The sequence below is a fragment of the Micrasema longulum genome, unplaced genomic scaffold (assembly GCF_059751315.1).
Source record: "Micrasema longulum isolate JH-2025_06_02 unplaced genomic scaffold, ASM5975131v1 h1tg000313l, whole genome shotgun sequence".
NCBI lineage: Eukaryota > Metazoa > Arthropoda > Insecta > Trichoptera > Brachycentridae > Micrasema > Micrasema longulum.
The window spans coordinates 292,831-307,683 of NW_028277517.1; the positions used below are offsets into that span (position 1 = coordinate 292,831).

General features: G+C 34.7%; 1 protein-coding gene across 2 annotated transcripts in view; it reads left to right on the forward strand.

Annotated features, from left to right (window-relative positions):
• The window catches only part of LOC148282571 (uncharacterized), a 270,146-nt gene that overhangs the window by 252,907 nt on the left and 2,386 nt on the right, over positions 1-14,853 (forward strand). Inside the window, exons 4-7 of one of the 2 annotated variants that reach the window (XM_088224873.1) lie at positions 103-555; positions 2,139-2,201; positions 8,676-8,822; positions 13,549-13,720. In XM_088224873.1, the coding sequence (XP_088080999.1) occupies positions 103-555; positions 2,139-2,201; positions 8,676-8,822; positions 13,549-13,720 (835 nt within the window). The remainder of the gene's footprint in view (positions 1-102; positions 556-2,138; positions 2,202-8,675; positions 8,823-13,548; positions 13,721-14,853) is intronic. The other variant, XM_088224875.1, reaches the window with a different exon arrangement.

The window sequence follows — 14,853 nt, forward strand, 5'->3', positions numbered from 1 at the left end:
GGATCAACCATTTTTTTCTGAACTTTTCTGTTTTTTGAAAATGAATAATTTTGATTTATATTTTTGATATTGTAGATTTTGTAATATATTTTTTATTTTCAGAAGTCTAGTCCAAATAACGATCTGCCCGTATCAAAAAACCACCGCTTCGAATCCGAACGCGTGTTCAAAGACATAAACCTCAACGACGAAAGCCTGGATGACGTCACCTTCCCTGACACCATAACTCTGGACCAGCTGACCTTGGAATCCGTCTCCACCAAGCTGCCCAACGTCGGAGGGTCCCTTCCCAGCCAAAGGCAGCCCAAGCAAGAGAACAACAACCCGGTCACCAGAAACGGGGTCAAGAAGGCCAGCGATGGAGTGAGGATGAACGGAGACGCCAAGGAGAAGGTCGCACCTGTAGAAAGAAGAAGAGCAACTCCTCCGAAGACCCTGAGGACTCAGGCTGCTCCAGTTGCTGTTAAACCGAGAGTAAACTCTACGGCCAGCAGTCCAAGCATTACCAATGCTCCTACACCAGTAAAAGCAAGAACTCCAGTGGAAAGGCAACATGTAAGTATTAGGTGTTAATATAAGTTGTGTCTGCTTTTTTTATCAAATTTAACAATGAGCACCTAAAGTAAAACAAAATGTTTAAGATTAAACGTCATTCGAAAGAAAATTTTCTACCTTACAAGATATTGTAGTTACTTTTTTTCTTCTAGTGCCTTGCCGGGTCCTCCCGACGTTGGCAATCACTACAGCGAAAGCATATGTATCTGTCCTGCGAGATTTTTTTATTTCGCAGCCGGGACGACTGCTTATTGATGTACTCGCCGTAGTGATTCCTGGGAAATGATGACCGGAGTGGTTTCTCGTTACTTTCTCTGGTGGATTTTTTTTATCGGGGTTACCTTCCCTTAGCTGGTTGGTTTTGGTATTGAGGCGCCAAAAACTCGCCTTCCTCTCGTTATCTGCTGTGATCATATTATGTAATGTACATTCATCTTTTTGTACCTCCTGTTCAGATATACATAGCAAGGGCGACTCGTCTAAATAAGCGATTATGCACAGCTTGCCATTATATTAATTTGTACTTCGATAATCTTTTTTTATTATAACCATGTTTATGGGAAAATAAATAAAATAATTGTTTTTATTATAAATCACCACCACCGATTATATCTTCCTACAAAAAAATCATCTATAAAGTACGCCCAGTGCCCAGCCCGTTATCAGTGAACGATGAAACTAACCGATTACCTCCGCTTATTTCTCCATACAGAAAAGTACACTGTATTTTACGTCTTTAACCTAGTCGCTTTTTTTTAGTACTAAAACAAGCTTGCAGATTACAAATATTATTTATGATTCTCTATTTGAAAACTAGTATTTCGAACATTATTTCCGAAGGACTATTTTCCTTTGATAGGATACCGTTGACATATTATGTATCACATAGGACATGTGGCGTTTGCAGTGGCCATTTTCGGCATTATTAATTTTAAAAAGAATCGGCCAGTTCTCAGTGTTGATATTTAAATCATGATGGAAATATATGTTAATGTCATTGTGGTATTATTAATAAACTTTTGTGCGCGTATTCTATCAAATTATTATATATAATATTGTGTTATTATATATAATATCCCCTCATACCACCACTTTTGCTGATTGGGAATATTTCGTACAAATAAAATATGTAATATAATGTAATATGTAAAGTTTAAAAACCCTGTATTTTGTCATTTTTTTAAGTGGGAATGTATCATAGCGTAGTAGACGGCAAACAAAACGAAATGATAAAGCAAGCCACGAAGTCTATTCTATACGCCAGTTACGGGTGCTATTTTGATTTTACACGTTCAAATTGGTAGCTCCGATAATTGGTAGAGGGGTCACGTTGAAATTAGATACATATTGATAATAATGACTGGGAAAATCTAGGCACCTTTCTAAGTACCTACGTATTATAATGTCCCCCAATCGTCAGTAAAATTAACAGTTTTTTACCATGGCAACCAAGCGTAACCACGACAATAAATCCACTTTTGACAGATAATAATCCTTTGTTATATTCTAAAAATGTCGCCGTGATATAAAATTTTGTGTGTAAAATTATCTCGTGAAAATAATCCAAATTTGGTCCGTTTCAGACGCCCACCCCCGCTAAGACAACCTCGGCTCCATCTCCGCGAAGGATGGCCAACAAAACGACGGTAGGTGTAATTCTGCTGAAAACAACAAAGCTTTTTTCCCCCTGTAATTTATGGCCGTCCCGTAGTCTTCAGACCATACGTAAAACATTAAAATGATGTATAGGTGAGGTGTTCGTAATTTATTCCTCTCCCGCCCGAATCCTTCGGTGTTTGGGTAATATAGGCAGAGTTATCACTTTACTAATTTCTGCGCTCCCGGTTACAAAAATGCCGTCCGGTTGAAATACGTAAATAATATTTTTATTTTGTTTTCGTTTGTCGTACGTTAATATGAAAAATCGCAATGAGCATGTTCAGAGCTACAGGAAATTAGATATAAAAATGTTTTCTTTCGCGCGGTAATAATAAGGGCATTAAATTGTTCCGCGAAGTTTCTTGAAAATGTATGAAAAATATTTTTTTAATGGTTTTAATAAAAACGAAATACTTTGAACGACGTCCCTAGTTCTTCCGAATCAACCGATGATAGTGTTGTGATTGATTTCCGGTTTACGGGAAACCAATTCACCAATCAGCTGAACTCGTCTAAGAGAATTTGTGACAACACGCGCGTAATTTAAAAATTACAGAACCTTAAAAAATCATAACGCTAGTAATAAGATTAATTTATAATTTTTTTGACTTAATTTAATAGTCAAATGATAAAAAATAAACAAACAACCAATCAACTTTTTCATTCAATTTTAACAACAATGACTTTTCCTTTTTAAAAAAATCGTTCTTTTTTTCTTTTTTCACACTTAAGTTGAGCGTGTGGACATCACCAGACGCCTCCAGGAGACTCTTTTGCTAGCCAGCACTCTCACCCCAATCCCGCGTCCCTTAGTTCCACCGAATAAATCTGAAAGATCGTCTTTGAAAGTCTACGAAATCGGCGGGAGCCCGTAGGTGCCACCGTCGCACCCTAAAAATACTATTTTTTTTATTTATTAGGTAAACAAACGGTATGTACACAAATATTGACAATTTGTTGTATATTAGGGTAGGACACTCATGCACACATCAAAAAAATTATTTCCTCTTAATACAATAATTAAAGTTGTGTTAAATATAATAAATGTGAAAGAAACGAAATGAAAAACTCATGCACACATCAAAAAAATTATTTCCTCTTAATACAATAATTAAAGTTGTGTTAAATATAATAAATGTGAAAGAAACGAAATGAAAAACATGTATACAATAACAAAGTTAAATATCTGCTTCTCTCAAAATTTTTATGATTTTCGACCTAAATTTACATACATTGTCACAAAAAATATCAGCCTCGGTAAATATATTGTTATATTGGTCGCATATTCTAGGTATTGTAGATTGTTTCAAATAGTTTGTTGATGCATTTTTTGTGTAAAACAGAAGATTTTGTCTTGTCGGTCTAGATGGCACACGGAATGGAAGTCTTTCAAGCAGGTTAGGAGAATCAATTTTATTATTTATTAATTTGAATAAAAATAACTGGTCTAACATTATTCTTAAACTTTTAAGAGAGTTTTTTCCATGGTACTGCATACTTTCAGCATGTTTAGAGAAGTTAATGTCGAACCGGTAGTCGACCTGTAAAAAAAATAATTTTTGGACTCTTTCTAGTCTATTAATACTCACATTATAGTAAGGAGACCAAATATTGAGTATAGTATTCTAGCTGGGGACAAACTAATGTTTTGTAAAGTTTTTCATATGTCTCTGCCATGTATTAATGGTTTCGATAAACGCATAATTAGTCCGACCATTTGATATGTTTTTTTTAGGAATGATTCAATATGAATATTTAACATTAGTTTTGTATCAATAACAACATCGCGAATTTGACTATCTGTTATAGAGATCGGAGTGTTATTGAAAGAGTAAAGCTCGGGTTTCCTAGGAAAACGGTGTCCGTATTTTAACGGCCGTAGTGAACAGTGATGCGGTTGACAGCCGTCGTAACGGTGACTAGAGAGTGGTTTCCTATAAAAATGGTGTTGATAACACCGTTAAAAAATAAAACTATTCTCTATTCACTGCTACGACGGCTGCCTACCGCATCACCGTTCACTACGGCCGTTAAGATACGGGCACCGCTGTCCTAGGAAACCCTAGCTTAAGGAGAGTAAGTTATAGGAGACTGCTGCGTCCGTTCTCGGACTTCAACAGAAGTTATGAAATCGAACAACCTTATACCTAATATTCTCCTTAACCGCTTACTCTCCAAATTCAAAAAATATTTTTTTATATTTTTTAATATCTTGAAATTTACAACCTACTCATAGAAGGGTGGAGGGTGATTGAAATGCTCCGTTTGTGTATTGTCCAATCGGCATATTTAATCACTGAAAATGCTGAAAACAGGACCGTTAATCTCGTTCGTGGAAATCTACCCCGTTTTTATTTGCAAATCTGCTGAACGAATCAATTGTTTTATTTACACTATGTTTATGGGTTGATAAATAAATTTCAAATAAAAAAAATACAGAAATGAAAAATCTGGCTACTGACAGAGGTGGGTGGAGCTAATAAAGGGGGGGAGGTAATGGTGAAGAATTTTAAATAAAAAAAATATCTCAGAGAAATAATGCGTAACCTAGAGAGAAGCCCTATCACTATGTTTCATAGAACGCAAGCGATGTTGGTTTGTTGGTTAGCAACCAATTGGTGGCCATTTTGTTTTATTTGACAACATTAACACAACGGTTTGATCGGATGCTTTTGTAGCTGTGCTGGGTTTTGTTTGTAAATAACTTGGAATTTTACGTTATAATAAATAAAAAATCGACTATGGTGAATTGCAGTATGTTTGGTTACAACAGTAAGAGCGTCAAATGTGTTAAAGGGGACAGTTTCCACAGGTAATTGATTTCGAATATTTTTCCATGATTTACATTGATTTTTGGCATTTATTGTCGCGACACGTGTATTATGTTGGATAAATACTTTTCTTATATCAATATATTTACTTCAGATACTATTTTTCTCAATTTAGGAGATAAATTTGTGAATTAAAGTATGTTTACTGTTGATAATGACAGTCGATCATGGGCAATATGTCAGGGCCGCACTAGGCATCTATATAAAGTTTGAGTTTTTATCGAGTAGAGGTCGATTCAAATTTTACTCGAAAATAGCAATGTTAACCTTGAAATTTCATCTAAAATGACGTGTCCGAATTTCAGGCCGCTACGACTCGCCGTTTCGGAGATGTGACGGACAAACAAACAAACTCAACACAGAACTTTGGTTCCATGGAGGTGGAATTTGTCTCAATAAATGTAACATAAATATGTTGAGAATGAAATGAATAAATAAATTTAAAAAATAAACACTCATATTTTTTTTCAGTTTTATTATTTTGCTGTTGAGTAAATATTTACTATAAGTAGTAGCACATGTAAGTTATTATCACAAAAAATATTTATAATTTTGAGTTCTCGCGAAAGCGATCCATCACGATTCGTGTAAATTTTTAACTTTAAAAAAATCAATAGAACATCGTCGCGAATCTTGACGTCACAATTACCAAGGCCAAACATGTTACGGTTTTTGAGGGACATATTTTTTAATAATGATTTTTTTTTAGTTATGTTATGAACTATACAGGGTGTTCCTTAAACCCTGTGACATCCGAAACCACAATGATCAGTATAAGCAAGAAGACATATTATCATATTTAAAAAAATATTTAGAACGAATAAATTTTTTAAAAAATAAAATACCAAAAAAAACAGATGGTTGCTTACTTCTGCAGGGGAGGAGCAAGGGAGGCGCGGCCGTGCGGTTGACGGTGTATCAGACTCCCCCCTCCCCCTCCTCGTTTCTCCCCTGCAGAAGTAAGCAACCATTTGTTTTTTTTCTATATTTAATTTTTTAAGATTTTAGTCGCTCTAAAAAAATATTTTAATGTGCCTATATGTCTTCTTGCTCATATTGATCATCGTGGTTTCGGATGTGACAGGGTTTAAAGGACACCCGTTTGTCGGATATGTCGGTTTCGTAAAAGTGTATTAAAAAAAAAAAAACTTTTTTTTTTTATTCAATGTATTTTGAAAGCTACGGGATTCTACTTTTAAATTCCCAACTCACCGATGGTAACTCGTGACATCACGGGACGAGTAGTTTCAAAATTACGAAAATTGAAAAAAATCGTAACGATGATAAAACGATACATCAAAATGTATCTTTTTTAATTGGGCTTAGTTTAGTAGTCTACAAATACATTGTTTTTTAAACACTGAACTTCCTCATTATATGAATGGTTCTTTATTCAATTTCATTTTCAACCAGTTTCCAGAAATGCGCGGTAAAAAGTTACGAATGACCGGCTTGGTGTATAAAAGCAACAAAAAAATATTTTGTGGGTCGAAACGCCCGAAGAAATATTACCCCTTCAAGTTTCTTTTCTCTTATTGAAAGATTGGAAAATTTCCTATTACGAGATCGTCAGGCTAAAAGGACACTATTTTTTGTCCCGAGTTCGGAGTATCGGAAAACTAATTCAAAGTTAATCGACAATATTTACTACTTTGGTGTTTTTGGCGATATGAAGTTTTTACTTAATCTTGTAATTCTCGTAATTTTCCACAAAAGAGTTATAATATTTACAATGGATCGAAATATTGCTGTTTTTTTGTGTATCTTCTTTATATATATCATTCCTCTGTACGCGTGATGTCACCGTACTCCTCCTAAACGGCTTAACCGATTTACTTGCGGTTTTCAGAGAAATGTAGATGTTTGCGCTGTGCGTGTTCGTAGATATGAAAATCTTCAATTTAATGTGTAAAAAAAAGTAAAGAGCATAAATGTTTTATTCATCGATCTACCAAGGTTGAATTCGAGGAAAACGGAAAGATTTTGTTTTTTTTTTTGTAATAAAAAAGGTTGTTTTTGAATGTTTACAAACAGCATTTGTTTTTTGTGGATCTCAATCCGATTCTTTCCTTAAATTCCTTATAATTTCTACCCATTTATTTCTTTTTATAGGATTTTTGGTAACACTAAAATAATATTAAATTCAATACATTTTTTAAAATCGTATTTCTACATAAGTACACCACTTTGTTGGTGAGACGACCGGAGTTTGACGTTTGCAAAAAGAATGCCATATTTGAAAAAATATTTAGTTTATGTTTTGGAATTCAACCGTAAACAAGTGCCTAACTGAATTCGATATTTTTTTTAATATCAACAATTTTTAGTTTTGGAATTTAATCACAAACAAGTACCTAGATGAAAAGTATTTTTTAAAGATGATAGCAGGCAAGCCAACGTTCGGGCAGGACAACGTCTGTCGGGTCCACTAGTTTATTTTTACAATTATAAAAAGTGTGACATTTTTTTTTTGTACTTTGTAACGGTGTTTTTTTAAAGTGTGATACAACTTTAAATTCAGTTTCACTACTGTAATACGACGTTTGTTAACAAAAACGGAAGGTACGTGTATAATTATCTTGCAATACAAAAAAATGGTATAAAGTACCTACAACCTTGTTAACAAAAACAATTTGACATGTAAAATTACAAGGAAATATTCATTGCAGCTTTACGGGGTACAAAAGCACATTTATTTATTTACTCATATAAAGATACACAACAAATAATAACGTATCCCTAACTCTATGAGGCCAAGAGTCCTGTGTTGAGTTGGGATACAACATAATGGAAAGTGGAAGTACGTATATAAATTAAAAATACAAAAAATAAAAATAATTACATAAACATTCGGACAACACGCTTAATAGTACTCGTATATAAATCTATGCACTGTCTCGCAGCAGTCTCCTGCTATGGATTATTCCATTAGACAAAATCCAAACTTTTACACTTCTAAAAAAATACCTAAATGTTCTATCATCATTTCCTTTCCGCACCTAATGGTGCATAGAGCACTGCATTGGTACACCAATCGCAGCGTATCTTGATCGTTTTCTTACATGAAGGTAAGATGATCAGTCTTACGCTTCAGGTACCAGTCCAGGGACTATGAAATATTATTGTGTAAAAACACCCTATTAAATTAATATTTCAAATCAAACATGTCGGGAATCGAACCCAAGACCTCTCGCATGGTGGGCAAACGCGATGACCATTACACCACGAGGCCGACAAGTTTTATAGCTACAAAATAAATATAAAAAAGTTTAAAAAATTGAAAAAATAAAATTGAAAAATTAAAAAATATTTAATTATTTTTTTAATATAGAAACAAAAATAAATAAAAAATACGCAACTGAACATATTGATGTACATAAACTAAAATATATTGTTTTTTTTTTTCATTATTATTTCCAGTATTTGCATAAAAAAACATCTTAAAGAATTTTAAAAATTGGGCATTGAGGCGTAATAGCAATTTTATATTGAGAGTACTTATAATTGTCATTTTTATAGGAAGTAGGTTGTTGTCTTTAATCGAGAGGTAGACCGTGGACTCTTTGACCGGAAGTTGTGTTAATTTTTATTCTTAATGCAGTTTACTAAATCTTAAGTTTGTGTTGACAGCTTCCCCTGGGTAACAATGACGGGACGAGGTGTCGCATCTGCAACAGGCCGTTCGCGGAGGAGCGCCTCGCCAAGCATCAGGAGATATGCGCTAAAGCGGCCGCCAAGAAACGGAAGCCCTATGACACTGTCAAACACAGAATAGCCGTGAGTATTATTTCCATGTCTCTTATTTATTTTGTTTATTTAACATTTTATATACATATACAATATATATATATATACGTATAAGGGCAGGCATATTGCCTTTAGGCAATTTCTTCCTACCTACCCAAACCGTTCAGTTTGAGAAAATTACAAATACATGGACATATTGAATCTTACAATTTTATACAAAAATTAAAAACAAAGATTAACAAAATAAAAATATATAAATAAAATAACACTATACTATGAAGAGAGGAGAGGGGATGGGGAGGAAAGAAGAAGGACAAAGGAACTATTTAAATATTTAGATAGTGACATTTCAATCTTGACTTTGTAAATAATGAAGGAGCGTCTCTAACATTAGTGGGTAGATTATTCCACAATCGAGCGGCTACTACTGTGAAAGAGGAGGCAAGAAAATTTAAGCGGTGACAGGGTATTAAAAGGGTTTTCTCGTTACTAGAACGAAGAGATAGTCCGTGTTGTGAAAGAGGTTGGAAGCGCTTTCTCAGATAAATATGCGAAGTGGGATTATTTAAGATATTTTGAAGAAGTGATAGAATGTGAATGTTTTTTCTATGCCTGATACTGAGCCAGTGTAGTTGCGTGCGAGCTCGGTTATGTGGTCAAATTTGCGAAGATCAAAGATATAATGTATACAAATATTCTGATATCGTTCTAACTTATTGAGTAATTCAGAGTTAGCACCTGGATAACGTACATCCGCATAGTCAAGGAGTGGAAAAAGTAAGCTATGGACTAATGTTTGCTTAACATTAATTGGTAAGAAATTCTGTAATCTTTTAAGTGAGTGCAAATTGCAATAAAGTTTACGACTAACTTCGTTAACCTGATTGTCTCACCCTAAATGGTTATGAATGATAATACCTAAGTTTTTGACTGAAGTCATGAATGGAATTTCTGCACCATTTATTTTGAAAAGAGTGTGGAAAGATTCACTTTTGAATACATACACTTCTTCTGCTCCTGAAACGACAATCAGTCACTTCAACACAAGTCACACGAGTCGCTTAACTCATTTATAACTCGACTTCTTTAAAATAAAATAAATACCAAGGGTTTTGATAGCTTTCTGCAAATAATGAAACACGTCTTTTTTTTTTTTAATTTTCGTATTAAAATGAAAAAATCGATAGAAAATTGGAATGTGGCATTTGTGCCACATCGTGTTACAATAAATTAGAGATGAACATTTCGTTTTTTTTAAATAATATTACCAGTAACAGTTACCGTTTTACAAATTAAGCTGTTTCGTGAATACGTTTGAAACAGAACAGTTTAGTGCGATTTAATTTGGTTTTTTTTTTAACGATTTAATTTAATTTCGTTAAACTGTTTTAGGTGTTTCGGGAAGGCAACTGTTTTAAAACGGCAGTTGTATTTTTACTATCCCCTCCATTTACAATGCCTCAAAGTATTCTCAATTGTCAAAGGAATATTAAATATGTTTAAACGACTGTTTTGCTTATACAAAGCTCAAAATATGTACTAAATATCACATTTCAAATGCGCGTCTGTTAGTTTCGCGGCGAGCGAATCTCAAGTGAACTTTCTATCAACCCCAAAATCATTAATCATCATATTATCATCTGTTTATGATGAAATCTACTTTAATTGCATTAAATGGTGAGTACCTGTAGTGTAAAACTAGGGTTTCCTAGGACAGCGGTGCCCGTATTTTAACGGCCGTAATGAACGGTGATGCAGTGGACAGCCGTCGTAAAGGTGATTAGAGAGTGGTTTCCTAGAAAAACGGTGTTAAATGGTGTTGATAACACCGTTTTCCTAGAAAACCACACTCTAGTCACCTTTACGACGGCTGTCCACTGCATCACCGTTCACTACGGCCGTTAAAATACGGGCACCGCTGTCCTAGGAAACCCTAGCTTAACACTGATTAAAAATTAACTTTATTTCGGATTTTGTAAGCACTGAAATGGTTTGGAACAAAACTGCCACACGATACTATAAATGGTTAATATTCAGCTAAATGTATAACGTTCCATGAAACTTCCAACCTAATTTGTCTCCGTATAACGCTTTCCTCCATTCGTTTTTCAAACTTTTCCTAGGGAGGAACAGGGGTTATCATGAAATTTATCTTAAAGAAATTATACATGTGAACACTGATTGATAAAAAAAAATACAAGGAAATAATGTTTATAATAATAATAAAAAGTATCTGGATATACAAAACACATATTTGTGCGATATCCCTGCACGAGAAAGTGGGTCTCATCTGAAAACCGCACTATCCTCCAGACGTCTACAGTCCATTTAGTATATTTTCTGGCCCAAATGAGCCTTTGTTTCCATCATACGTGCCGTCAGGAGTTGTTTCTTCTGTGGTCGAGTTGCTTTTCTTCCAGATTCAATTAGTCTTCTTTGTACTGTTGAGTCATGTATTACCACCCCAGTGGCTGCTAAATGTCGTTGAAGTTCGTAACTTGTTTTTCTGATTAAAGATACTTTATCTAGGACACTAGTTTTCCAGTTTCTTCTACATTTCCCAATTCTCTTTGTTTCGTCAGTCATAATTTTTGGCGCTAAACAACTGTCAAATTGACATATGAGTGTTGCTATACGTAAAAAATGTCAAAAATTACTCGTATTCCATTAATTCGCACAATACTGTATTTATTATTTTAATAAATGCAGTTCCACTAAGAAATGTCAGTCGAAAAACTCAATTTATTAAAAACTACCTTCAGTTCACATAGGTAAGATGTGACAAATGGCTCTAATACTTTCAAAGCTTCCCTTACCAGCTCTGGATATTTTTATTTTCTCTTGATTCAAAAGACGTCTATCTTTTGCGAATTTTTTATGTACAGGAATAATTACCCGCTCAGCCTCCATTTTAGAGGCTGTCAGCAGGTGGGAAAGAGAGGATGTGGAAGGAAGTTATGAAAAATACAAATATTTAATTCCTTTTAAGGCCAGCTATCACCAGCAAGATCTATCAGATTTATCCCCTTGATTTACAGCCAACGGAGCAGCCTTTTATACCTTGCAGTTGATTTTTGGATTTATGTCAGTCCCAATAGAATAAAAATTAAACACGTCATTAAAATTGTGGACATACGAGTAGTATAACCAAATTAAGGTCCCGGGGGACGCAAGTTTTTTTTTAACTCGAAAAGGAGTCGCTTATTAAAAAAAAGTTTAAAAACATTGATCTAGGGGGCAACAATAATTAAAAACTGTCGTATTGAAAATGCTTGACGAATCTCCAAGAATATTAATAGTTCTTGCAACTTGTAACTTGCAACTTGCGCAAGAGCTGGTGTGTAAGGCTGTAAAGCAACTGATTGGTTGATTTTAAGGCCCTTTCAATTAAGCGTTAAATAGTTTTATAACAAAGTGACAAAAATCAACTTAATGAAATGACTTATTTCTAATGATGTTTTACTTTGTACTATATTTACTTGGAAAATCAGGGTGTTGGTGATGTAAGTATACAATTTTCTTTGTGTGAAAAATTTATGTGTGTCTTGATTTTATTATTTGATTTAATTGTGTTTCTGTGTTAGTAAACTATTAGCCATATTTTCTTTTATTATTTAGCTTTACCTTCCTTACATATTTTTATTCATTTTATTTGACACATTCTGTGTGACATTTGCTATCATTTTTATAAAGTTGTGTCAGTACTGTTGTGATAAAAAACACTTTAAAAGCTTTAAAAGCCCTAACTCTCGGTTTACCACATTCGATCAATTGGAATGATCGGGGTTTTTAGAGCATCGCGGTTAATAAATTAAAAATATAAACATAGCTTCAACCATCTTTTTCATATTTTCATATTTCTTAGCTAGTTCTGCCCTATAAATATATTTCATTAAATAGATGCGTGGGTTTTTACAGTAACTGTTATCTGTTCTATATCTTGTTTTGGGTGATCCTGTATACTTTGGATTCGTTCCAACGTTTCGAGAACTGTCACAGGAGCCATCTTCAGATGATGTGTTTATGTACAAGTAGTTTGCGCCATGTCGCAGTAGGCAGTGGGCACATTCATTATCGTTTTGTTGTTTGTCATAAGTAGTAGCGGAAACCATGTATTGTTTCATTCTCACGTCTTCACGTCTCTATTTACATTGTTTGAGTGTTTGTGTATTTCAGCTATTTATTTTATAGAAATTTGCATAAACAGGACGAAGGTGTCCAGGAAACATTTAAAAAATTACTTTCGCAATATGCAATTTCAAAATGTAAACAAAATTATTTTTTTGCAGTTTACTGCAAGAACTAACCGGTCAATATAGTAATTTCCTACTATAATACATGTTCGTTTTCATGATAACATTTCATTTTCCTTCACTCCATTTGTGCTTGACTAAATTCACATGTTCTGTTTGTTCAGCATAAATGTACTTATTTTTGTAGCTTTTTTACCACAGCATGACTAAAGAATCTGGCTATGAGTGACTGTGAAAAATTTCGAGGTCCTGGGTTCGATTCCTGGTAGGGTCGACATGAAATATTTGTTTTAAAGGTGGTTAAACCCTGCAATATTCCACTGTCCCCGTACACCAGATTATCGAGATACGCTGCATTTGGTGTTCTAGTGTAGTGCCCTATGCACCATAAGGGTATAATCATGACAATGTCGCATTTCTCCGCTTTAATCGTGATTGCATTAGTTATTATTTTCAATAATATGTTTTACAAGTTCGTTTGATATCCAATTATTCTATTTCAGGGTACTGAAGTAGAGCCTTACGTGAGGGTAGTGAAGAAGGGGGGCAAGATTCAAGCGACCCCTAAGAGTGGGCCCATTAATCTGAAACCCAACAACTGGAGGAAGAAGCACGAAGAGTTCATCAACGCTATCCGAGCTGCCAAACAAGTTCAAGCACACATCAAGAAAGGAGGTGAGTTAAAAATATACAAACTCCCATCTTTTGAAGTCGCCTAACTTTCTGTCCGCCTGTGTTGTTGTCCCATCAAAAGGAGGTGGTAACTTACAAAACTTAATGAAAGAACCAAGCGCAGCCTTTGCTCCAGAACCCCCTACGTCTGCTCCAAGGTCTGAGAGGTTGTCAGGGTTAAATCGTGGGATAATTATTACAACTAGATAACTTCGAAATCAGCATTTTTGAGTTACCTACTAAAAACACATATTTATATGAAGGGTCCACTGCAATGCCCAAAATTTAACCAGTTCAAACTAGATAGTTATGCTATGCCATTCGATTCCTTGATCTACATAGTACTTTTTCACATTTACAAACTGTGTAATAACGCAGACAGTCTCAAAAGATAAATTGATTTAAAAAAGACTGCTGCACGACTAAAACGATTGATGTCACTCGCGTTCACAGCAATAATGACGAATGTCCACAGACAACGCCGACCGCCATTTTTTATTGCATTATCCTGTCATTCGTTTCATAATTTTGTCGATTTAGTTTTGACTAGCAGTTGAGTTGGGTGCGTTTATTTATTTATTTATGTTTATGTGAATTGGTGTTTTTTTGTTAAAAAGACAAGGGTTGAACTCCCACAGGAATGGGCTGAGCATTAACGTAAAGTTCAAAAGAAACCAAAACCTTTTGATGTCATCGAATGCTCACAAGATTTCTTTAAATGCTGGACTGCATTCTTGAAACCGTTTTACAAGAAGACGTGCCCATTCCCTACAAGACCTGTGCGCGAATTCAGAGTCCATAAAGAGCATCCGTGACTCGTGTTTCACAAGAACTTTTACCACACTCCATGGGGATCAAGCGTAGTAAACACACCACCTTCTTTTCAATCCACAAAGGCAAATATGGAAGAGAATTCAAGTTACCTGATGCATCATATACGAGCAAGCTGCTTATATTATCAGCGAAGTACGTGGATCTGCAGTTCCTAATAAAAGTTCTGTAGGCCTGAGACAAAAGACTATTTATTACGACCAAGTTCCGCATGCTGCAAATGTACGCCTCCAACTTATAAAACTTATTATCTTCTTATGGAAGAGAGAAATGGTTCTCGAAGCGGAACCTTCCCATATCTTAAT